The sequence below is a fragment of the Uloborus diversus genome, chromosome 6 (assembly GCF_026930045.1).
Source record: "Uloborus diversus isolate 005 chromosome 6, Udiv.v.3.1, whole genome shotgun sequence".
NCBI classification, from domain to species: domain Eukaryota; kingdom Metazoa; phylum Arthropoda; class Arachnida; order Araneae; family Uloboridae; genus Uloborus; species Uloborus diversus.
This window is the reverse complement of record NC_072736.1, coordinates 76,005,143-76,031,234: the sequence shown is the minus strand read 5'-3', so window position 1 is coordinate 76,031,234 and position 26,092 is coordinate 76,005,143. Positions and strand designations below refer to the sequence as shown.

Genomic DNA, 26,092 nt, shown 5'->3' with positions numbered 1-26,092 from the left:
TAGTAAAGATGTGTAAATGTCTTTTAAATATTTGTCAATAAAGAACATAGTTGCATAGTAAGATGCTTTGTTCTTGGAAAATAAATTAATCTGAAATCGTATAATATTTAAGCTTTCCGCTGGGCAGGTGAAATTCGTGTTATTTGCACGATTTTGATATTTTAACTTTTTGAAGCAGAACATTTATTTAAATTATTTAAAAAAAAAATAAGTCACATTTTAAACCTCCTCTCCTCCTCTATAATAACACAACACTTTACTTCTTCAGTACCTGTTTACCTATTCCGTGCAATGCAGTCTATTTGTTATTGTAAGCCACCTGTCATGAGAGCAGGGGTACCCCGAACCAAAAACTTCGGGCGGGCAGAAATTCTCAATTTGTCGAGTGGAACTCTAAATTTTGCCGAATGATAAAATACGTGTTTGAGGAGAAAATACATTCGGAAACTTAAAAATTGCAATTATGTCCCCATTTTTGCCGAATTATCAGACAAGTATAAACCGAATAAAGAAAATTTTTGGAAGGGCACAGTGACCTGTCGTGACCTCGCATTGGGACGCCAATGTATGAGGGATCTCTCCTAGTGATTTGCAGGACGACGTTTTTTGGAAAATGCTCAGAACACATCAGCATTTTCTGTGTGTAGATCGGCAGTGATTTTTATGAACTTCACAATAATTGGTAGTGACCAGCAGTAACTGTTGTTCCAATCCATCCGATTGCAAGTAAATCCGGAGTAAACTAATCGAAATGTGATGTCTGTAACGTGGAATCTCCTACTGAATTATTTTACATGTCCAGGCGAACTTCCTTTCTTCATTGGACTATTTTATATTTATTGTTCCCTGTAGTGTCTTCTGCGTTAACAAGTCACAATCTTCAAGAGTAGCATTTGCTATCATAGCACCTCTTCGGCTCACTCAACTCCTATCTAAACCCATTGCTAATCCTGGTAATAGAGATGTCATTTTATGAAATACTAGTGGTACCCGCACGGCTTTGCCCGTAGTTGAAAATTAAAAGTTCATTTGGTTCGCCTGTATATTTACAAATAATGGATGACGAATTTCTCGCCAATTGCCTATGTTCATTCGCTCTCCCATTCCACGTCATGATAATTTCGTAATTTATTCGTCCTTCTTATGATAATTTTGCTCCGGAAAAGGGTCTTAAAATTGAAATAGAAAAAGAATAAAATCGAATTTTAGAAAAATCGCTTCGCACACCCCCATGCTACAAACTAACTTTTTGCCAAATTTCTTGAAAATCGGCCGAACGGTCTAGGCGCTATGCGCGTCACAGACATCCTACAGACATCCAGACATCCGGACAGAGAGTAAAGATTCATCAGAATCAAAATTTTTCAGTTTCCGCACTGCAACTACTATTGTTGTATTGCGGATTATCTAATGCACCTAATTCTTTCATATTGATGATGTTGGCTATTTATATCACTTCCAGATATTTTGTTTTGCCTATTAACAAATTTAGCATCTATTATTTTCCTTACTACACTGAGTTATAGCTTCCTATTCTGATTTTAGCTCTCTACTTCCTCATATACATTCTCCTCGAAGATCTGTGGTCTTTCGAAAATTCTTGTTTGAAAGCAGACATCATTCGTGATTTGTTCACAGATGCTCAGTTACATTTCATGATGCTTACATGTTGAGGTACCAAACGATAAAGATTTTTTACCATCTTGAATTTATTTTTTTCATTTTCTTTTGCAGCCTCGCTTGCTTTTTCAATAGACTTCTTTATGTCCATGAAATTCGAAAGATACTTTTAGAGTAACGCACTACTTTGTTGATGTAAAATCATAAAAAAATCTTCTCGCCAGATTTCCTCCAACAAGAACAACTCTGGCCATTTCTTAAAATTTGAATCATTTGGCTGAAATATCTTTCCTGAGATTATGTTGCGGTAAAGTTAGAAGCAACGTATTGCATAAATTTTCGAGTTCATCATCACATGCAGATTTCCTTGCCGTTTAATTTTGTTACAGTGGCTCATATTTCAGTAGCATGCAAACTAGCTACCTGTATGTCATTTCTTATGGCTTCCCTATAGATGGATATATTATAGACCCTTTTGATATTGTGCTATGGTCCTATGGGGAAACTTCTGGACGCAGGTGAGCAACTACCAGTTGTGAAGTTAAAAAAATTGCTGCTAATCTGCCCACAGTAAATGCATATAATGTACTTCGTAATGATCAAAAATGGTTGCCTCAAGTATAAGAAGCTATATGTTCTGAAAATTGCTTAAAAATGTTGTCCATGAAATCACCAGGAATGCTGTTTCATGGCAGGAGACTTACAGCAATAAATAGACTGCTTTGTCTATGTATCATTATAGACAATGTATCATTGGTTCAAAAGAGTCAGTCTGTAGTGTAATGATCGAAGAAAAAAGTTATAAAATGAGTTTATTTTTTAGAAATGCGTAAAATAAAATATCTTCTAAAAAATATCGAAGTTTTGCAAATAGTACGATTTTTACCACTCCATAGGAGGACCTCACTATCGTACGATATCGATATCAGAATGATTTTTTCTATGGACAAGTCATTTTACTAAGCAACTAACTCGTTTTGCTATTGGCGACAAAAATGTCTACTCGTACAATTTTTTAAAAACTCAGTTAAAATCTCATCTCTAATGTATTTAGCGAAACTTTAAGGGCCTGGCGAGAAGCCTAAAAATAGTTTGATTTCAAAATAATTTTTAAAACATTTTTGATACCAGTACACAACTTATCTCGACACAGGCAATTTCGATTTTTAAACAACAAAAATATTGACCCACCCTACTCTATACGAGATTTTTAACTTTTTTTTACGAGGACCAGTGAAAATTTGTGAAAATATTTCGCGCACCAGTGAGTTTGTTTTATGAATAAAAAGAAAACTTTACCAAGTTTTAAAGAGTTGTTAAAAATTAATTCGCTATTTCAGTAAAATATAAATCGTTTTGGCTTAATTTATTCACAATTTCTGTCTGGTAAATTACAGAGGTGTGAAAATTATTAGACTAATTGTGATTTTTTTCAATTTTTCTTCAATAATTTTGCTTATACTTGCAATTATTCATTAAGGATAGTTTGTTTTGTTATTCTAATCATTTTTTCACTCCTTTAGAGTAGTTTTAGGGAAAATACTTTGTTAAATGTTGTCGTTTAGAAAATAGAGAAACATTTGATCTAAAGTAATGAAATTGTTCGCATTGCATAAAGCATGTGTTTGATTAAAAATCGACTTTAAAATCCACTTTAATATTAAAATGTGTTCGCGTCCGTCTGTCTGTCTGTCTGAAGATTGATCTTCTCGAGAACCGCTGCGAATCGAGAGTCAAACGAAATACCGATCAATTCGAAATTTTCCAAAGAAAACAATAGGACCAATCTCGTAATTGTGCGACGTTAATTAGCGGATATATTAATTAAAACGTTAATCAACAAAACGTTAATCAGGAATTTTTATTTCTTTCCTGTTGCCATTTTGCATATGGGTGAGCGAGTAAAATTCTAATAATTGTTTTAAAAGAAATTTTTTTGGCTGCTGTCCAAATCTGTGGGCCGAGTGCAAATATCGTTCAAGTTCGTTTACCAATCTTAGGGACTACGTGAATTTGCTTGAAATCTATTATAAATGATGAACTCAATAGAAAAATACAATGTTCACAAGCTGGAATTGTCTCATTAAGTTTTAATTAGTAATTGAAATAGGAACTATGTTCCATGGACTGTTAGCACTTACACAAAAAAATTTGTCTCTAGATGGCGCTATTAAACACAATATTTATAATCTAAAAATTTAATAAACAGTTTGCAACCGAAATTTTACTGTTTTGCTCAATTTTTCGTTGCAAAATATATTAATACGTTTTAAATTACTTACTTTCGCTTAGTAATTTTGTAACTAAAAGGAAATCAAAAATTGTATCAATCCGCAGATCTGAATGATCTTCATCTCAAGATTTCGTTTACTACACTAGAGCCAGAGCACATAGACATTGTTAAGTACAAAAAATTAGAAGGCACTTTACTTCACAAAAAAGATATTAATGAATCACCGAATAGCAATAATTGACCTACAAAATCTTAAGAACATAAACAACTCTAACAGATGCCATCGATGTTTAAAAAATATTATAAAATTAAGCATTAGCAGATGTTAAATTGAAAACTAAAAAGTATATTTCATATCACGATGTTTTAATCTTTTCCTTTTTTAATAATGTTGCTTTTTGATTACAGATGATATTTTGAGCTCCTTTTTAGCCTACTTTCTCGTCAAAGTAATATAAAATAAAAAAGGACATTAAGTCAAAAAAAAAAAAAAAAAGATAAAATAATTAAATAAATATCAAATTCAAAAGTAGGGGTTTGGGATGGGGAAAATATGTGTCTGTCGGTCGACCTATGTGCTCCCCCCCCCAAAATTAACAAATCGTTCGATTCAAACAAACTTTTTTACTTCCTTTTACAAAAAAGGAAGTATTGTATTCGCGAAAAAAAAAATTCACTCAAAAACTACCGCAATTTCCATTTTGCTCAGCCCTGAAAGAATGTTGAGTTTATTTTTTCGACTCGACCTCACGTGGATAAGTGCCTAGACACACGAAATATCCATTTTGACGATTCCCGAGTTTATTACAGCGAGTTTTCTCGTGACGTCCGTACGTACGTATGTATGTGCGTATGTATGTCGCATAACTCAAGATCGGTATGTTCTAGAAAGTTGAACTTTGGTACGTAGACTCCTAGTGGGGTCTAGTTGTGCACCTTCCCTTTTGGTTGCATTCGGGTGTTTCTAAAGGGGGTCTTTTGCCACTTTTTTGGAGGAAATCATTGCTAATTTCGATGTTAAACTCAAGTGGTGTTATAATTTGGAGGACACTTGGCAATATATATCGCCAGTCTTTTGGTCGCCAAGTTTACAAATTTGGCGATTTTTTTTAAAAATCTGGTTTCTTTCGCCACTGTTGGTGATATTCAGAGAGTAAACTACTGAATCACATTAAAATTGCCAATAATGGGAAAATTACATTAAATTGGAGTAAAAGGAAGTCATTTTTTTTTTTTTTTTAAAGATCTTCCCGATGACACCTCATTTCGGTATTTCATTTTTTGATTTGAATATTTTTTCGCTCAATTTTGAACAGTTCAAAGCACTTTATATTAGCGCTTGCGGGAAAATTTAAGGCAAATATAAAATGCGAACTTAAAGACGGATTTGTTTAAGAAAAACTTTGTTGGAATAAGCTCTTGATGAGAATATTTTTACAAAAAAATTTTTAATTAGCCATTTAAAGGCAAAATTTCGACAGTGAAATTTTTAACATTAACGACAACGCGAAAAATTATTTTATGTCACCAAAAATTGACAAAATGGAGTAGATTCTGAATACATTCTCAATTTTTGGTGACCAGAAATAAAAATGAAAGTTATTAATAAATGTAGAAATATCATATCTCATAGACTTATCATTGATGAAAGTCAAAGATTAATATGACTGAATCAAAATGAAATGAATTTAAAGCGCAAATGTTTTTTACCAGGGCTGCGGAGCTGGAGTGAAAAAGAACCAATCCCGAACTGTGACTCTTACCCTATACCCTCGTTTGTACACTAACTTTCAAGCAAATATTCATTGCTGATGCTTGAATAATTTAATCCAGTGGTGAATAACCTTTTTTTTTTTACCTGCGGGCGACAACTCACATTAATAGGAATTTCGTGGACCAGAACAAATATCAAATTTATTTATATGATTTAAGTTTTCTAGATAGCATGGGAAAACAAGGGAAACAAAAGACAATTACAAACCAAAATTGCTGTCTTAATTACTACATGCTTATTTTATTGCATCTGTGTTTCAGAAATCAATTTATGACTACTTGACTTCAAAATTCATAACACCGAAAGAAGATTACGAGTAATTTTGGAAGGTTTTAGAATATATTTTTCGTTTTTTAACACTGAATACAACGACGGGGCACATGGGTCATCATTTGATCCGCGGGCTGTAGGTTGAGCACCACTGATTTAATCAATGCTCCCCAGTTCATCAGAACATTGGATGGACTATAAATGCGGGAAGTATTGAAATACATTTTAGCACTATTTCCATTGCATCAGATAATGTTCAAAAACTAGTCTCCTGTACATGCCCGAAAACTCGGTGTTCCTCGAAGAGATGTAGTACATGCAAGACGTAAAATTGTTCATGCACATAATTTTCCTCTAGTGACTGTAGCTGTATAAACTCTCAGGAGGAAAATAACTCCATACGCAAAAACAGGATAAATGAATTCAGTGATTCTGACGATGATACTTCAGAATGAAGAGTTTGCTTCTTGAAAAAAACTATTTTTTGATGTACATACATAATGTTTTTAACGTACATGCATAATATTTTAAATGTACACGTATAATATTTTTTATGTATTTAAAATTTGTCTGCTTCTTGCTTGTCACTTTCACTCCTTTTCGTGTATCTTTAATGGTTTGTAAAAAAATTATGAGACACTATTTTTTTGTGAACATTAGGTTTTTTTTCATCTGTAGACACTAAGGATTCAGAAAAATATCACTTTTCGTAGTCCCCGAAGTTGGCAAACGAAACCATGTTTTTAAGCATCTTTTATGCCTTCGTCCCACAGCCTACATCTAGAATTTAATTTTAAATTAGTTTAAAATTGGTTGCTTTATTCGGACATAGCCTTTATTTTATCATCTGTCATTTTTTTTAATTTTTTACATTCAACGTTCTTAATTCGGAACTCCAGCGCTCGAATACGCTACCTTGCGGTGATTTATAAAACTGCGAATGCAACTAAAACTTTGCCACGTTGCGTTCCATGTGTGTCTGTTGACGTAAAACACAGGCAGTTTGTTCTGAGTATTTATTAACGCAATCGATGTGTCTTAGTTTGCTTTCAGCTACAGAAATTAATTCGTCCCTTAGTAGTATTCTCGAGCTCCTCAAAATAATGTTAGTTTTCATTATTTCCTTAATAATAGGTGAAAGCGAAAATTCTGGATTAACAAACTTGGATAACGTTATACAAGGTAAAAATTTTTATTGTTTTGTATGAATTTGTAAGAATATGGGAGTTTTTTTGATCTTAAATTAATTAAACTTGCCATATTTTACAGCAGCATTTAGTTGGAATGGACAGTATGCAAAATATTTTCTTGAATATATTATCGTAGAACAAAATGAATAACCGAGAAAGAATTTACTTTATTCCTTTTATTCTCAGCTGAAAGGTATCGCCAAATTTGTTTAGGGTTATAATTTTGGCATTGTGCGAGCAAAGTAGCCTTGGCGAGATTTCGCGTTTTTAGTTAAACCATTTTCAAATTTTATCATGAGTGGAATAAAATGGTAGTAAGATTACAGAATTCGATAAGTAAAAAGAAATAATTGTCAATCAACTGAAAAGAAAACTACCACCATATATCCGTGAGAATTTTGTTGATGATTTGCATAACATGACACAATTAAATCGTAACTCAGAAATTAGAAAAATCGAAACAGAAAATTTTTAAATTAACCGATTCGGGAATTCAAGAGAAATAACTCAGCTACAAATGGAAAACAAGCGCTAGCCAAAGCAAAGCAAAGAAGTATCATCTTCTTTTGGTAATAATTTGTAATGTCATATTAAATTTTCTAGCATTAATTGTTATTCTTGTCAGGCCACAATTATTATTTAGTTTTATCAAGAATTGATAAATATCGAATTCAACATCGTGAAAATGGCTGCTTAGAGCTACGAACTACGTACTTTGCATTAATGTTTGACGTTTAGTAATGCTTCTTGAATTCTCATTTCTTTCTACGTGGGTCAGAATATCAACAAGACTTTGAAAATTAATTTAAAAAGAATAAAGCGAAACAATCATACGTACGAACAAAAATCACAACACTTTTAGCATTTTCTTCGTTACCATGTGCGTTTGTTTTAGTTTTCAATTCCGCCATTAGGCAGTGACTTCAGTGCCCCCTATAGTTCGTTGGAGTTGCGAATTCTTTTCAGCATATGAAAGTTGTTTCTTTAGCTATGTTTATTGATTGCAGTGTAAGTTTATCATTCACTGACCTCATATTTTGGTACATTTTGGATGTGCGACTAATTATGTTTATTTTGGTGGACTTTTTCCCGTCACATGAGTGAGTTTTCGAACTGTAATAACTCTCTTTTTCCTGTTTCTATTTTTGAAATACAGTTTGTATCGTTAAAAGAACATGTTAAATTAAGATTGTTTGGATTTCTTTAAGTGAAACAGAGTTGAACAAAAAATATTGTTTTTAAGGATTTTAACTAGCTAAATTGGAAACTGATGACTTGGTATTAAATTAATGTTTATTGGTATTTGTTAAGTCTTGGTGCTTTAGTTTTACGTAATCAACCAAAAAGTATGTGTCATTTTATGTAAAAAGCTGATTGTAATTGTACATAAATATTTCAGATATAGTCTATCAGATGTAATTCATTTTAACATGAGCACAGATTATAGTTGATAATGCATATATTTTCATCTTTTGTGCTAATTGAAAAAATTCATAACTTGTATCATTGATAACTATGATTAACGTTAAAGAGATTTTTGCCAAAAATATGCTCTACCGGTGTTTAGCAAACCTTGCATTACGCGTATTTATTTACTCCTTAGCGCTTTAGAAACTGATGTCAGAGTAATACAAACGCATCAATTGGACATCTCTTTCATTTTTTAAGTAGACCGTGCAACGCCAGGCATGCAACTAGTAAAATTTGAAAACTGTCAGCTCGCTGTGCTTGTATTTTATATTCTTTCCTTGAGTTGGCATCAGTATTATTTTATTCTTAGTGCAATCTTTTTCGCAGCTTTAATTAGTTTATAGTCGGCAGTTATTTTTTCTTTTGTTAAAGAACTATTGCATGATCATGAGCGAAAAAAGTGATATTTCTTCTTGAAAACTAGCTGCAATAAAGAGTTTCTTTTCCGTGAAAATCACTATACATAACAAGAAATCGCTAAAAATTAAAAATTCTCCAAGCATCTGTGTGCAGAATAAAAAGATCTTTGAATTTCAAATGTAAATATATAAATTCCAGAGTAGGAAAACGCAGTAGAAAAGTAAATTTACTGCAAAAACAGAAATGAAATTAATTCATATTGCCAAAACTAACAGAAAAACAACTGATCATGAACTAAAAATATCTCTATAAGTATATGGAGTAAATTTATGTGATTCTTCTATTCGTAGAAAACTCATCTCAACTCAGTTGAACTCGGTGCTCGTTATCCTCGTTAAGAGGGCTAAAATCAAATTGATGTTGCAAAAAGACTTGCTTAAGCAAAAATTGTGCATAAACTATTTACTAGTAATTGGAGCAAGGTGAAAAATATTAATTTTCCTTCAGTTGTTCAGTCAAGTTCAAGTTGTTCAGTCTTTTTTCTAAAATTACATTTATTGCATATTGACTAAAGATTCAGAACCATTTATAAATGTGGCTAAAACTTTCTTCATGAGAATATTTCATAACAAATTACATGCACTAAGGTAATTTTTACCTTTTAGGTATAGTTTTCTGATAATAAATCAATGCTTAAAATACCAAAAGATAGCAGTCAGTATATCTGGAGAAGTACCAGTAAAGTTTTTCCTTGAGTTTCGTTACACACCCCACCCAAGTTATGGATTGGAGCGTAATTTCTGCTCAGGATGCTGGATGTTTAAGCATTGTAGAAGGCATGAGGACCAAATGTCAGCATGAAAAAGTGCTTGAACAAAGGTTATACAGTTAAAAGTTTGGTCCAAATGGAGACTTCATATTCATGTATGATGGAGTTCTGTGTCTTGAAGCTTTATCTGTGACCGAAATTTTGAATTCAAAAAAATATGTAAAAACACTTTCACGGCAAGGAAACAGTCCAAATATGAGCCTAATAGAGAATTCCTGAACTATTGCAAAGAAAAATTAAAGAAATAGAACTTTAAATACAAGCATTGTCTCACAGAAGGACTCATTTAAATTTGGCACCATGACGAGGAAATACAAATTATTTGCCAAAAACTTATAAAAAGAATGCCAAGACGGATCTAATCTTTATTAAAAAAAATAAGAGGATGCCTCCTCAATATTAAATGTATCAACATTTTAAAAATAAAGTAATATTTCTTTGATATAACAAGGATTTGCTATAAATTTCACAATTATTCTGATAATTTTCACATCTCTGTATGCATGATTTGTCCGACAGCTAAACAGTATCAAGTGGCAGTATAACCCTGATGATGACATGAATGTAAGCCTGATGATGTCATTTGAAATAACTTGACAAAAAAAGAAGCAAAAGAGCTTTTTTTTTTTTAACGAAAAGTATATTACCTACAAATTTGTTCCAAATCCGAACTGCAGTCTAGATTGGATAGTTAAAAGAGCTTCAGCAGTACCTTTCCCAAAAAACTTGTGTGTCTAACTAAACAGTAGAAAATTTGTAGGGGCAGGTAGAGTATTAAATTCATTAAAGAACGGATTATTCTTAACTGCGTGCCTAATATATACTGCTTGATAGCTGGAAAAGGATGCGAGGTGTTTAATAACAAACCATTTTCGTAGATAACTTCCTCCAGTTCTAGTCCACAAGTTCCAGCTATTTCTTTCTTTCCTTTTTTTAAAATTTCTAGCTGCAGCACTTGATAAGTATACCATTCACTGGGCTCCAGCTAATTTGCATCAACCATAAAAGCTTTAAAACCTTTCTCAGTATATCTGTATCTTTTCTTTTTTTTTTCATAAAGTTGACATTACGAACTGGACTTACCAATAACTGATTGGCTTGTCTTTTGCAGACCTTCTGTAGTTCACTGGCTTGCTGGCCAGTGTTTTCTACGGAACTGCTGAGATCGTTGATTTCAGTGTGGTACCTGGACTTGAGGGTGGACAGTTCATTTCGGAGTTTGCTGCTCACGTCGGACATGGATTTGTCAAGGGTATCCACTTGGTCCTGGAGTTCGCGACTGAAACAGTAGTTATACTCAGTTGTGCAACATGCAACAATAAGTCAAAAGAAAACAATACTATGCAGTTAAATGTCTTCTACCGAAATTTCTCATGGCAAACAACATTTCGGCGCATGAAAATAACAACGTATAAAACTCGAACGTCCAGCAATTTGAACCTCGGTCAAGCAAACAAACCACCGGTCGAAGCTTTCTTTGACTAATAAGAAGGCTTCAATCTGCGATTCAGGTGTTTGGCCGAGACCCGAGAGTCGAATATAGTCTGGTGAATAAGAAAATTTAAAGTTAACTCTTTGGCGCTACAGTCCATACTGGACCATGAACTCCCTTGCAACCCTATTTCAAAGAAATCTGTCTCGTGCTTTAGTACTCCAATTTGTTATTTTCATGCTTTTTAGGCCCTTTTCAATCTCTTTAAATTATCTCTTCGTAGGACTCTTATCTTCTCATCTTCCTCGCTTTCATTGACCTCGGCTTTGAACTATAAAAATTGATTTTGTGCATTGGTTATCAACCATTTTGTCCATATGTCCCAACAGTTGGAATCTTTTTGATTTTACAAAGGTTATTACATTCCTTTATTTTAACAGTACTTTTATTTTATGTTAGCATTGTTTCATACAAAAATCACTTTCTCTGATTGGTCCAAATATGGATTTCAAGGTTTTTCTCTCGCGGGTTTTTAACAGTTTTTCCTATTTTTGGATTAACATGCAAGTTTCTGACCCACGGGTAACTGTTTGTCAAATTACAGATTTATATACCAGAACTTTCGTTTGCTGTATTATTGCGTTATACACATGTTTCAGAGTTTCGAAGAAACCTTTTATCTAAGCATAAAAATGTAAGTGCCGGACGTAACTAATGTGAAGGAATAGCATCCTTACATCCTGAATCTCATAACTTTAGGTCAGGGGTTCTCAATTTTTCCCGACTCGCGGCACCCTTTGAAAAATTAGAATTTTCTCACGACACCCTTATTTTTTTGAGTTAATTGCATAAGTGTGCCAAATAAGGCTACCTTAAGGTTCAAAAGCTAATATCTCACTCCCTTATAGTTGAATAGCTGCGGCATTGGCATATTCATCACGTTACTCATAAAAACTGAGAAAAAAATAAAGCCAAGTGAAAATTTAAATTTCAGTTATGCTTTTCAGCAGTTTTACCAAAGAAAAACGGTTTGACCTAATTAGGAACAAAGACCCTTATAAAGATAAAACTGAGCAAAGATCACTTCACGCAGAACTGAAGACAATAACGCCAAAAAGTACTGTGAAACTAACACGAATTGAAAGTCTTTAATAGCAATAAATATATATTATACCACATTTGATAAACCACATTAAAGCATTACCAAAAATTGCATGTTTACTTTGATGAATTCTTCTTCGTGATCGATGAAGTCACGATCTAATGAATTTTTACTATGCTACATCAAGGAAAAAAAAAAGGGCGATGGCTCTTTTGGTCTGTATGACCTTATTTGCCTTATTTGGAAAACTCACCCAACATCTATATTGGACACTTCGCGGCACCTCTCGCCTCTTCCTACGGCACTCAGTTCGAGAACCTCTACTTTAGGTATTAGTGAATGGCTTTCTTACAGTACAAAGCACAAGTATCCCCCCCCCTCCTTTTTCTTTTTTTGAAATTTGTGCTATAATAGCTTTGTCATTAATTGTTTTCACACAAAGGTAAACGTTTAATGCACTAGTGATATCATTCTTAAAAACACGAGAGAGATGATGTTCTACAGTTAAATGACCCCAACTGATGAGAACATAAAACTTTTTCCACACGCAACATCTGGATTGTTGATATTTTCAATACTTAGCGAATAACTATATGAGCGTGTACTATTCACACTAACATGCAAGAATTCACAAGTAAATGCTGTTGGTGTCATTATTATTCTTTCTATTTTTATCATCTTCGTCTTTATCACTCTCTTTTGCTGTTAATATTATTATTATTATTATCATTGTATCAACATCATTACCGTCATCAGTGCTCTTCCTCCTATTATTGTTAATAAATTATTATTGTTATTGTTATTATTTATTTTAATAATTGCCAGATGATGAGACCTTTTCACTCACAGAAACTCAAAAAAGTTAAAGAACATAGACTACAAAAAAAAAAAAAAAAAAAAAAAAAAAAAAAGAAGCTGAAACATAGTATAATACAGGGTTATCATAAAAGAATAAGAAATAAAAAATTATATTTCATAAACTATTACATTTAGCATTATAAATCATGCATAAAAATAAAGATAAACTAAAAGTTTTTTTTTCACTCACAAATGTTAGATGTGTGCGCCTTTCGCCACGCAACACACATCTATAACATACATTTTGGAGTGTTTCACTGTCAATTTTTCGTAATGCTACACACACGCGATCTTTCAGTTCTTGCAATGTAGGCAATGGTGGTGTATAAACAGTCTTTAACGGAACCTGGGGGTTGGGGGTGCATCTGGCTGGGCAACGCGTAAAGGATAAATCATCATCACCTGCTCGGCCAATCCATCGTTGTGGAACGTCAGTGGCGCAGTGAAGTGGGGGGTTTGGGGGTAAACCCCACACCCATCAATGGTCTTGGTTTTAACATTGTTTCCAATCCTAATACAGTAGTTGATACGCGTGTAAGGACTGTTGTGACCAAAAACACTCTTCCAGAAGGAATTTCTGACTGCGCTATTACGGAACGTGCGTACTTAAGTAGTTACGTATATAAAAAAACTTTGACAGTTTATCTTTATTTTTATGTATCATTTATAGTGCTAAGTGTAATAGTTTATGAAATATAAACTTTCAAAACCGGGATATTCTGTTTTATGCTAATCCTGTACATTGAATTCTAGAAAAGAGCTCTATGCAATTCCACTTAAATTGACAAAGATGCAATAATTTTGCTGCTCTTTCGTTCCATCCGAATGTCATACATTCCGTCGTTAAAAATCTGTTTTGAATGATGAGCTCAGGTGGTTTGACTTCTGAGCGAATATTCAAGCGTTCAAGATCTGTTTATCTTGCTTATGCTGTCACAATTCACAATTGTTATTGTTATTTCTTCTGATGAAGTTTGAAACCGGCTTTGATTCTTTGATGTTTTTACTGCCGAGAAGCTTGTCAAGATCATTAAGTCTCGGCTGGTTGCCAGCACATTGCCATCTATACGGTTCTATCCCCTCACAATTTTCCAGCTCATTAAGCGAAGAACTTTTGATCAATGGTGGAATGCTTTATGCTTTATAATTTCCACTTTAAAATTATTTTTAGGAACTCTTCTTATAATTTAATGACACGACGAATTGCTCTATGAATTTTTTCCCCAATGTACTAAAAATTCTTTAACCCTAACCGCTATCAACAGTTTTAAGATAAAGAGCGCAGCTGACATGCCTCCATATGCTACAAATTAATTATGTGCTTCTAAAGGCTAAAAAATTTCTTCTAAACGCGTGTTTGTGATTAAAGTACATTCCAAGTCTGTTCCAAAAACGTTTTCTGTGACCCACAGGGTATACGCCCAAAATGTCGCGGCCAAAATGTCGCCGGCCCAAAATGTCGCTAGTCCAAAATGTCGCTAGTCCAAAATGTCGCCGGTCCACAATGTCGCCGGCCCGAAATGTCGCCAGTCCAAAATGTCGCCGGTCCAAAATGTCGCCAGTACAAAATGTCGCCGGTCCAAAATGTCGCCGGTCCACAATGTCGCCGGCCCAAAATGTCGCCGGCCCAAAATGTCGCCAGTCCAAAATGTCGCCGGTCCAAAATGTCGCCGGTCCAAAACGTCGCCGGTCCAAAATGTCGCCGGCCTAAAATTCGCTAGTTCAATTTGTACGAAAAATTTAAATGTACGTCGATGCTTTCCAGCGGAATTCTCTTTCTCGTTTAATCTGATTAATAATAATACTCAAGATGTAACATAAAGGATCAAGATGTAACGCAAGGATTCAGACAAAAAATTGGTATGTAAGTAAAACTAAACTGTTCTAAACGCGAATGAAAGAATAGTGAGGCGCAATTTGAATATGGCAAGAGAATAGGCGGTTTGTATTTTTTGGCGTAATGAAGTAAAAACAAATAACTCCTTCACTCTAGCATATTATTACGGTAGCGACAGGTCAGTCATTTAGGGGATCAGGCGGAATGGCCCTCGACTTTGAATTTTTTTTATACACAAGTGGGAGTGGTTTTTATAGCAATCCTATGAAATTTGCATTGGTTATACATACGCCCGTTATCCTCCCTCTCCCCTTTCACTGGAAAAATTCGAAATCACGGGCCAGGGTGGAAATAAAGTAGAAAAGTATCTTAATGAAATTTAATTTTCTCATAGATTTATCAACATTACCCTAAGAACTGTAAAGAAAAAAAAAAACTATGTTTTCAGTGAGATATACGTTGGTTAAAGTAAGATCAATACTGCCGTGGGAACTCCCATCTCTTATGAGTAAAATTCTGAAATTACGTCGAAATGTTCACCGTCAAATCTTTTGAAATCAATGAAACCCGTAACTGCTAAAACAGGTGTCTTTCACTCAGATTTTTGAAAAACGACTCTACGCGATGACAAATATTTTCAATTCTCATTATTCATGAAATTTATATATTCGATAGAACATCAAGGGACAATTTCAGAACAGCTATTTTATTGAAGGTTTTCAAGAGGATACTTTCATGCATGCGAAATAGCGCTTGTCAGCTAATCACATTTTCCAATTTTAAATAGAAAAGAAAAAATTTCATAATGTAGGGTGAAATAACTGATATCAATGAGATTATTCAGATCAATTTTGACCTAGACTTATTTTTAAAATGAGTTTCAAAAAGTAATAGTTCCAGCTCAATATAGCTTGGTAATTCAGAAAGAAAAGAATATTGATAATAATAATAATAAACAAATAAGTTTTTCTCTCTCAGAAAAAATTGCTGTTTTGATTAGTGAATTTTTACTACGCAAATTACATAAGAATGCAAACTCAGTTTTTATTTAACACTCACGCTAGTTAAAGTGCTACAAAAATGAGAGGAATACACGGCTAATTTAGATTTTATTGATATCATGCTCAACCTCTCATATATAAATTTAGTATATTTTTCATTGTTTATTTAATTACACTGACTCACGTAAACGATTACGAAACTCAACTTAGAACGAAAATAAGGCTTGTTTTCGTTTAATTTCACTTGTATACTACATTTTTGCATGAATCCTCGCATTACTTCTTGAGATATAGCAGTCACATAAAACGATAAAAATTATTCTGTGATCCATCCTTTTGGGATGACTGAAGCCAAAAATAAATGAACAACTCGCCCTTTAAGATATACCTGTAGACCAAATTTTGTCTTAACCCTTGTACAGTAGATCCTCGTTTTACGCGGGGGTTATGTTCCACGGAAATGCTGCGTAAATCAAAACCGCGTAAATTGAGACTTAATATTATTGTCAAAATAGGAATTAGGTTCCGTAGATTAAAAAAATTACTTCATTCTAGTGATGACTAATTGTATAATAAGCTTAATGTGTACTTATATCAATTTTTATGCACAATATGCATAAAGAAAACAAACTAATTTCGTGTTCTGTTTATGAAGAAGAGCTGACTATGATAGTTTTTTGGTAGTCATTAAGAATTTTTCCTCCAATTCTTTGCTTAGCATTAACTCATCCATGATCACTTGCGTCATTTCCATGATAGAATCTTCTTTTACTAACAAATCAGAAAGATCATTCCTATTGTCTACGGATGGTTCGAAAATTTTCAATGTGAGCGTTTTTGGTTGTGTGTCACCGGAGTCGGTATCCGCGTTGGTTTTGACCTCCTTTGTCACTCCTAAAAGCTCTTCTTCCAGTGAGTTCTGAACTGTGTGAGTTTAATCACTTTACTTCTGATGGAAAAAGCTCTGGAACCAATCGCATAAAATGTCTCCAAGGACCCAAGTTCGATTATTAGCACGCCAAAATGCAGTTAGTTACGTGTAATCTGCAATCTTTAGGAGCTTGGGTTTTGAAAGAGAGGAAAATGTTACCTGTTTGCATTGCCGCATCTGTGTAAAACCGAAACTCATCTGCGTAAATAAAATAAAGGTGTCAAATCTTCAACCGCGTATAATCGAAACCGCGTAAAATAAACCCGCTGAAAACGAGGGTCTACTGTATTACTTTTTGAAATATATCAATCACAGATAATAAAAAAGAAAGGAAAAAACATTCGATTGCTCCACCCTCTGGTGTTATGCAGCCCAAAATCTGTCCCCCTGCTGCTTCCTAACATTTTATTTGATTCCGTTCATCATTTTTTGAGCAATGACAGTCACGCATATCGATGAAAATGTTCAGTTACTCCACTATCTTGAACGAATTGACGCAAAAAACCACGCAGCCCTAAATCATATATGGTTACTTGCGGGTATCGTTCGAATTCTTACTACAGGTTTTGACGTAGAATGTCCCGAAAAATCGGTCACATACAAACGCACACTATTCTTGAAGAAAAGTTTAAAATAATTTAGCGAACGTCAGAACTGAACGCCGTCAGAACGTTTTACAGTTGGTAGATAGCGAGTCACAAGAAATAAGATAACGTAACGCTTGTATTCTATTTGTTTGCTGAAAAACAGCCGAGAGTTGCGAATCAAAACGGAATAATCTTTTTAGAATTTATCATGAAACTCAGTTAGTCCAGTCCCATTTTTAACGGAGACATTCATTAAAGGCAGTAACCATTTATTCTGCAAATTTGGTGTTAAACATCATTTTTGTACATTTAAATATTTCTCACCAACTGAATAAACGAATTTTGAACCTACAACATTTTGGCCCGGCGACATTTTGGACAGGCGACGTTTTAGCCCGGCGACATTTTGGATCGGCAATATTTTGGCCCGGCGACATTTTGGACAGGCGACATTTTGCCCCGGCGACATTTTGGATCGGCAATATTTTGGCCCGGCGACATTTTGGACCGGCGACATTTTGGCCCGGCGACATTTTGGACCGGCGACATTTTGGACCGGCGACATTTTGGACCGGCGACATTTTGGACCGGCGACATTTCGGCCCGGCGACATTTTGGACCGGCGACATTTTGGACCGGCGACATTTCGGCCCGGCGACATTTTGGCCCGGCGACATTTTGGGCCGGCGACATTTTGGACCGTCGACATTTTGGACAGGCGACATTTTGGTCCGGCGACATTTTGGCCGCGACATTTTGTCCCGCGACATTTCGGTGGCGACATTTTGACCCCAAACCGACTCACAGAGCGGTCGAGAAAGTAGTATTTATGGCAGTCGAACTCGGGTGGTACTTTTCCAGCTCTTCGTCTGTTTCTTGGCTTCTTTCAACCTCCGAATATACTTACTGTTTTGTGGTTCGAATAAGTAGGGTATATTTATTTACTCTGCTACATTATATTGCTTCGCTTTAGCTAGTAAAGTGTGAAAAAAAAAGCTTAAAATATGTTTTTCTTTACATATGATTATTTCTTAACAATGAATTGAAATACATTTGAAGTATCATATTAAACACTAGCGGTACTCTCGCGGCTTTGCCCGTAATAGAAAATTTAAGGATCATTTGGTTCGACTGTATATTTACAAATAATGGATGATGAATTTCTCGCCAATATGCTATGTTAATTTGCTCGTTCACGTTTTGGTAATTTGCTCGCCCACATTATGGTAATTTGCTCGTCCACGGAATGATAATTTGCTCTGTAAAATGTTCTTAAAGTTGGAATAGAAAGAGAACAAAATCGAATTTTCGAAAAATCGCTTCGGGGTGCTTACCCCTATGCTACAAACTATAATTCTGGGCCAAATTTCATGAAAATCGGCCGAACGGTCTAGGCGCTATGCGCGTAACAGACATCCAGAGAGACAGAGATCCGGAGACACAGACTTTCAGCTTTATTATTAGTAAAGATAAAGGTAAAGATATATATATATATATATATATATATATATATATATATATATATATATATATATATATATATATATATATATATATATATATATATATAACAGAGAAAGTGTTTCTAAAGGAGCAGTATAATGCATAAAAGGTAACATATTTTAAATCTGAACAATAAACTCCTGAAAAATGCTATTACTATTTTATTCGGTTAGATTTTTTATTGTAAATTTTGAGGAAGTTTTCATGTTTTATTTTGGGATTTATTTCCAGCCTTTTAAAGCTTATTTAGTCGTAAAAATGAAAATAAATAAATAAATAAATAAATAATAAAAATAAATAAATAAATAAATGAATAATGATAAAAATAAATAAATAAAAGAGATCGTCTTACAAGCATAAATCCGTAAGGTAAGTAAAAATAAAAAATAAGCAAGCAAATAAGTGAGAGTAAATTTAATAAATATTCAAAAAATAAAAACTTAAAAATAGTGTTTTAAATTAGCAGACAGGTGTGTTTGGCTGTCCGTCAGTCTGTCGTTCTCTTCCTTTCCCCCTCACAAAACTATTTGTGAAATAGTCACACTCAAACAATGTGTCATTTTAGTTTAAAAGATCTCTTCCAGGATATCTCACTCTCTCATGTTTCGGTTTTTTGAATTGAACAATTTTTTGTTCAATTTTGAAAATAATAATTTAAAAAAAAAATCATAGCACCCTACAGATTAAAAAGATTCCTGCACAAAACCTAGTATTAAAGGCGGATTTAATTTAAACAAATTTTATTTGGAATAGATTTTATTTTATTCAAAAAAATAAATAAATAAATAAAAATGCTTTGATTATTTTGAGAGTATTACTCTTTAACATTAGGGACTGTCTATAAATGACATCACACTTTTTTTCAATGTATTGAACCTCCTTTCTCTTCCCTTGTTAGCATGTCGCCCTATATTAGATTAACATATTTCTGTGAAAATGTTTTTAATTCGCCAAAATATGTGATGTTACACTTCTTGCTGTCCCCTAGTCACAAACTGTCACAGCGTGACATCATTTGTGGACGCCCCCCCCCTTAGGGAGAGGTTCAAAACAAGTCAATAGCACTAGAAACTATTAGCACAGAAAAATAAAAAATTCAGGCACTCAGGATATATTTTTCGTTTCAAGAGAGAACTAGAAAATTCAATGATAAAAACCGAAACACCGTTTTACTCGTCAAGAGAATATTGGTAGAACGTACGAGATTGTTAAGTGATTCTGACATATTGTTCTATTGCGACATAATTTTTCTAATCCACAATTTTAAATTTGGACGGCATAAATGCTATGAAAACAAGGCAACTTCATAAATTTAGACTTCTCATGACATAATGCCAAGTGTGTTTCTAATACGGACGTTGAGAAGCAAAATCTGAGCATTTTTAAAAGTATTATTATTCCAGAATGAAATTGTGAGAAATGAAATTCGAAATAGTAGTCCTAATTAGAAAAGGTAGGGTGGTCTGACTGTGAATAAATACACCTCATTAAATGATCAGTTCGTATTTAAAAAATTATAATAGTTCTCAAAAGCATTTTTTGAATATAAATTAGAAACAGTAAGTTCTTTCTATGCAATTTCAGAAAGAAAATATTATGACTAGAAGATATTGTTCTCAAAGGTCCTTTCTTATACAAATTAGCAACCAGTAAGTCCCTTCAAAACAATTTCAGGAAGAAAATGTTATGACTAGAAGAGATATTGTCTCAAAAGGTTCTTTCTTAAACAAATTAGCAACAGTAAGTCCCTTCTATGCAATTTCAGGAAGAACATGTTATGACTAGAAAATATTATGGTTGTCCACTGGCTAGATGTGTGGTTGACTGGGTGAAAGCAGCAATTGTCATTTAGATCCCCAAATAACCCGAAACAGAACCGTAAAATTTCCTCATTTTATTTTAAATTTATTTTTAATAACTGTACATATCAACAAAAATATTTTTGGTGTCGTGCATTAAATGATACACTTTTCAGCGACATTGTGAATTTCCGAAAACAAAAGTTGGGAATAGGTGTTATTTTACTAGTGAGACTGCATTATGACTAAAAAGTTTCATTTACTCCCTTATCCCTCCAAAAAAAGCAATTAAATTCAGAAAAACATGCAAAAAAAAAAAAAAAAAAAAAAAAAAAAGCTACATTAAGTAGAGATTCACATTTTAAGCAATTAATTTTAAATAAAAAATATATATCAAGTTAATTTTTAAGACTCTGGTGCTTTACAAAGGCAGTATTAGCTCATGATCCGCGGACTATTGCTAGTTCTTAAGATTTGGCGGTCTGTGAACTTATCAAAAGTGGGTCCAGCTTCTAGTTTTAGATGGGGTTATTATCGGAAGTAGCAACGTGCAATTTTTGGAATCAAATAGGGTGTTTGGATCGGTTTTTTTTTCGAAACATAAGTTATCAAATGCAGCTACAAGCAATGTTTGGTAACTTAAAGGGGTGGGATTCTGACCTTCCAGACCACCCATTGCATTCGATCCTGGAACTTATTTAAACTTATTGCTGAGTTTACAACCTTTAAAGAAAAACTGCCAATTTTCTCACAGTACAAGGTCAATAAATATCTCGTCACATACGGTTAAATCCCGGACTCTCTTCTAGTCTATGATGTCATGAATCTGAAAAAGAATTAGATCAAGGAGTTTTACTATTGTTGGGGGCAATGTTAGAGGTAATTTCTCTTCTCTTCTGCTAAAGGTCATCTGGTACAAAATTTTTACCGAAAAATATACCTTCGTTTTATAACTGTCTGAACTTTTTAGGCAATTTGTCAACGAAGTACTAAGTCGAATCCCTCTTTCCTCCCTCCACCTGTGCTTCCTTTCGTTCGTGCGGAACTTGTTGAATTGCTTGCAATACGAGATTAATTTTTAATTGGTCTGCAGTATGACGGGGATTAGGGGAAGGGGTGCTTCAGCCCCCCAGAAACCTTGGTTTTTAACCCCATTGCAATCTTAAGATGGTAATTTATATACGTAGAGGAAATTTTAGGATCTAGGTCCGGCAAATCCCGCGAGCCAGGTCGCCTAAAAGAAATAACTTGGTGACTAGTTCTTTTAGATCAAGAATCTTTCAGAAGTCATGCTGCATTGAATTTTCCTATGTATTCACTGAGCAATAATTTGTCTAACGTCTAAAAGTTTCCCCTAGCACCTAAGATTTTACAAATTTTGTCGGTCTTTGATTACTACAAAGCTTCCCCCCCCCCCCTCGTTTTTTTTCAGAAGTTTAATTACGGCTGCGCTAATGATCAGTTGTGAAGAGAACCGAAGATTTTTGGGCGTTAGATAGAGTTAGATATGCAACGCAACGAACTCATGTTTCCTCCTCTTTTTCTAAAATTTTAACGTATGGGACGGGTTGACTCCCAAATTGTTCAGATTATAGCTTCTCTTGCTCTAATTTTAACATAAATTTCTGTAAATAAACGAAACATTTTCCGTGTTATATAATCTTAACTCTTAGTAATGCTTTTACACACATTATCTTTAGGTTAGGACATGGAAATACCTTTTTTCTCTCCAATGGGAAGAACTGGGTCCATTCGTTGAAGTATGTCCGGTTCCGAATTTGCGCTTAGGTTTCGAACTATCGATTTCAGGTTCTGTGGTTTTCTGCAAGGTCCAGAAAGAAGCATCGTCATACAGACTCTTGGGTCTGCTAGACTCTTCCGCTGACCTACTTTTCGATTTCGTAGATTCATCGAAAACTCTGGAAATGGCTTGCTGTTTCCTCTGTTCCCGCCTGTTGATGACATCTTGGACCTCGTCATCAAGTGCATACGACGAAGCCATCGCCGAGTTGAGCTTGCTTTCGAAGGTTGGACTCCTCACGAGGTCCTTGATGGGCGAAGAGGTCATGGAACTCTGTCGGGCCAATTCCCTGTTTGACTCTCCAGCAGGATTTGGAGATGAGGCTAGGTTTGAGCCAGAAAACGTCGTAAATGCAAGATCCGGTCGATCGGATCGAAGTTGAGTTTTCGATAAAGAATCGGAATATCGTTTTTCGATGTCTGTGAGAGTGTCCGAGTAAAGTCCAGTGCCATAGCGATAGTTGTCATTATAGATAGAAGTATAAGGCCTACGCCAATTGCTAACACCTTTAGGAGCCATTGTAGAAGATAGAATAAAAACGCGAGCACTACTCAGAATCTAAGAGGGACAAGTAGTGGCTCGTTAAGGCGCGAAGGAGGGAATCGTGTTTGTTGGCTCGATATTCCACTTTGACGTTCGCCAGGAATTTTCTTCCCCCTCCTCCTCCTCTTTTTTCCCCCACTTTTCTTTCTTGGAGTATACCTTATTTTTGTACTGTCATTTCACACAAGCGCCACGTCTCTGGGCTTATCGCACACTTTGGCACACGCAAGAGGATTCTGCTTTGAATGGTGTCATGACCTGCAAGTTACATGAAGTCAGAGTAACTGGTTGTTCATCGAACAATGAAGGGTTTTTTGTGTACTAAAAATCAATCTTACTGTTTTCTGAAAAGTTTCTCTCTCTCTTCTTTTTTTTCACGCCAAGAATGAAAGCATGAAAATGATTTCTAGGTAGATGCAGTGCTGAAATTCGGGGAGAAGGGGTGGGGTGGGGGGTGCTGGGGAATGCAATGGGAAGGTGGCACGCTTTCTCCCGAGATATTTGGTTTTTTATTACAAAAATAATGCAAATGTAACGTTAATTGGTTTCAAACTACCTATTTATTGATGTCTCCTCAAATATTTTTTTAAATGATAACCTAATTAGTTTATTTTGCTGATTTTGTGCAGTTTAATGGAATTTTTGGGCTTTATTTATCACCAAATTTCTTTCAACCAACGTACGAGAAGAAATATATTACCAATGAAAGGCAGAAAAAAATGTCATGATCAAGTAAATCAAATTCTTTAAGTAACTAGAAAACTAGTTGAGATTTTTCTTCTTCAAACTCTTGGATATGTTAATAGATCAAAATTTTAAGGAAAACTTTATGGTGACTAGATATCAAAGAAGAAAGTTTACCTTTTTGTTTCAATGACGTAATAGAAATTTTGACATAAAAATCAACGTTGTGTAGTTACTATTGGAGCAGATACTCAATTACTAGTGTCAGGTGTCTGATCGCACCAATAAAAAAAAAAATTGAAATCGTTTACGCCAGGCTGAGGTCGAAGTGAAATAAATAAGCAGTCTTCTTGATCACTCAATATTTGATGCTAAAAATAACATTAATTTTAAAGATAACTCTATTTGTTGGCATAAATGGTTACCTTTCAACTGCCAAATATGGAAAAACAAGGCGTCAGTTTACAAAGAAAATCCAGCGCAGTTTGGAGTTACAGTGCAACCTCTACTTTAGAGACGCCGACGTCCGATTAATATGATAGGTCAAGAACTTCGAGTCTTTTCTTTTCTTTTTTGTCAGCCTTCTCCATTTTTTTACTTCTTTTAACAAACGAGCTGATGTGTGCATCACATGACTTCCTTTTAATCCAATTTAATGTCATTTTCTCATTATTGGCAGTTTTAATATGATTCAATTGTTTACTCTCTAAATATCCCCAACAGAGGCCAAATTGAAACCAAATTAAAAGAAAAAGAAATAATTTGAATTTGGACATCTGGAATTCAAATTATGTTTTTCGCAATCACGAGTTTGTGTGTGTATGTAGGCGTGTGTTTGTGTGCAGGCATGAGTATGTGTATGTGTATTTCTGTAGGCGTGTGCATATGTGTGTAGGTGTGTGTGTATGTGTGTAGGTGTGTGTATGTATGCGTGTGTGAGTAGGATATGGACGCAACTTGGAGACGGTTTTCGATAGAGGAGCAGCATTGTGAGGTCGGGTCAACGGTGGTGCTGCAGAGGGAGGCAAGGGGAAAATAAAATCATAGGACGCAAAAACAGTCAAGTGAGAACAATAAGCAATGAGATTGCTCAAAATAAATAAATAAATAAATAAAAAAAATCGCCAAGTTGGCCACAAAACGGCGACCAAAAGACTGGCGATATATCGCCAAGTATCCGCCAAATTATAACACCACTTGAGTTTAACATCGAAATTAACAATGATTTCCCCCCAAAAAGGGGCAAAGACCCCCTTTGGAGCATCCGAATGCAACCAAAAAGGAAGGTGCACAACTAGACCCCACTAGGAGTCTACCTACCGAATTTCAACTTTATAGGACATTCCGTTCTGGAGTTATGCGACATACATACACACATACGCACATACGCATACATACGAACATACAGACGGCACGAGAAAACTTGTTGTAATTAACTCGGGGATCGTCAAAATGGACATTTGGGGTATCTGTACGTTCCTAGGCACATATCCACATGTGGTCGGGTTGAAAAAAAACTCAACATTCATTTGGGGGTGAGCAAAATGTAAATTAAAGCCGATTTTTGGGTGAAAATTTTTTCGCGAATACAATTCTTCCTTTTTACTTCCTTTTTCAAAAAAGGAAGTATTGTATTCGCGAAAAAAAATTCACTCAAAAATCGGCTTTAATTTCCATTTTTCTCACCCCCCGAATGAATATTGAGTTTTTTTTTCGACCCAACCACACGTGGATATATGCCTAGGAACCTACAGACACCCGAAATATCCATTTTGACGACCCCCGAGTTAATTACAACGAATTTTCTCGAGACGTCCGTATGTACGTATGTATGTGCGTATGTGCGTATGTGTGTATGTATTTCGCATAACTCAAAAACGGTATGTCCCAGAAAGTTGAAATTTTGTACGTTGACTCCTAGTGGGACCTAGTTGTGCACCTTCAATTTTGGTTGCATTCCGTTGTTTCTAAGGGGGTCTTTTGCCCTTTTTTGGGGGAAAATCATTGTTAATTTCGATGTAAACTCAACTGGTGTTATAATTTGTCGGACACTTGGCGATATATCGCCAGTGTCTTTTTCGCCAAGTTTTGTCGCCAACTTGGCGACAAATTTAGCGTTTTTTTTAATTTTAAATTTGATTTTAATTTCGCCACTGTTGGTGATATTTAGAGAGTAAACAATTGAATCACATAAAAATTGCCAATGATTTATTAATGACATTAAATTGGAGTAAAAGGAAGTCATGTGATGCACACATCAGCTCGTTT

The 26,092-nt window shown here is 34.6% G+C and overlaps 1 protein-coding gene across 1 annotated transcript in view; it reads right to left on the bottom strand.

Moving 5' to 3' along the window:
- LOC129223909 (myosin-1-like) overlaps window positions 1–23,214 on the bottom strand; it is a 31,551-nt gene extending 8,337 nt beyond the window's left edge. The window contains exons 1-2 of the mRNA XM_054858289.1: window positions 22,515–23,214; window positions 10,830–11,025 (exon numbers count right to left, since the gene is read on the bottom strand). Coding sequence (XP_054714264.1) covers window positions 10,830–11,025; window positions 22,515–23,116 — 798 coding nt within the window. The 5' untranslated portion in view covers window positions 23,117–23,214. The remainder of the gene's footprint in view (window positions 1–10,829; window positions 11,026–22,514) is intronic.
- Window positions 23,215–26,092: the final 2,878 nt, after the last annotated feature.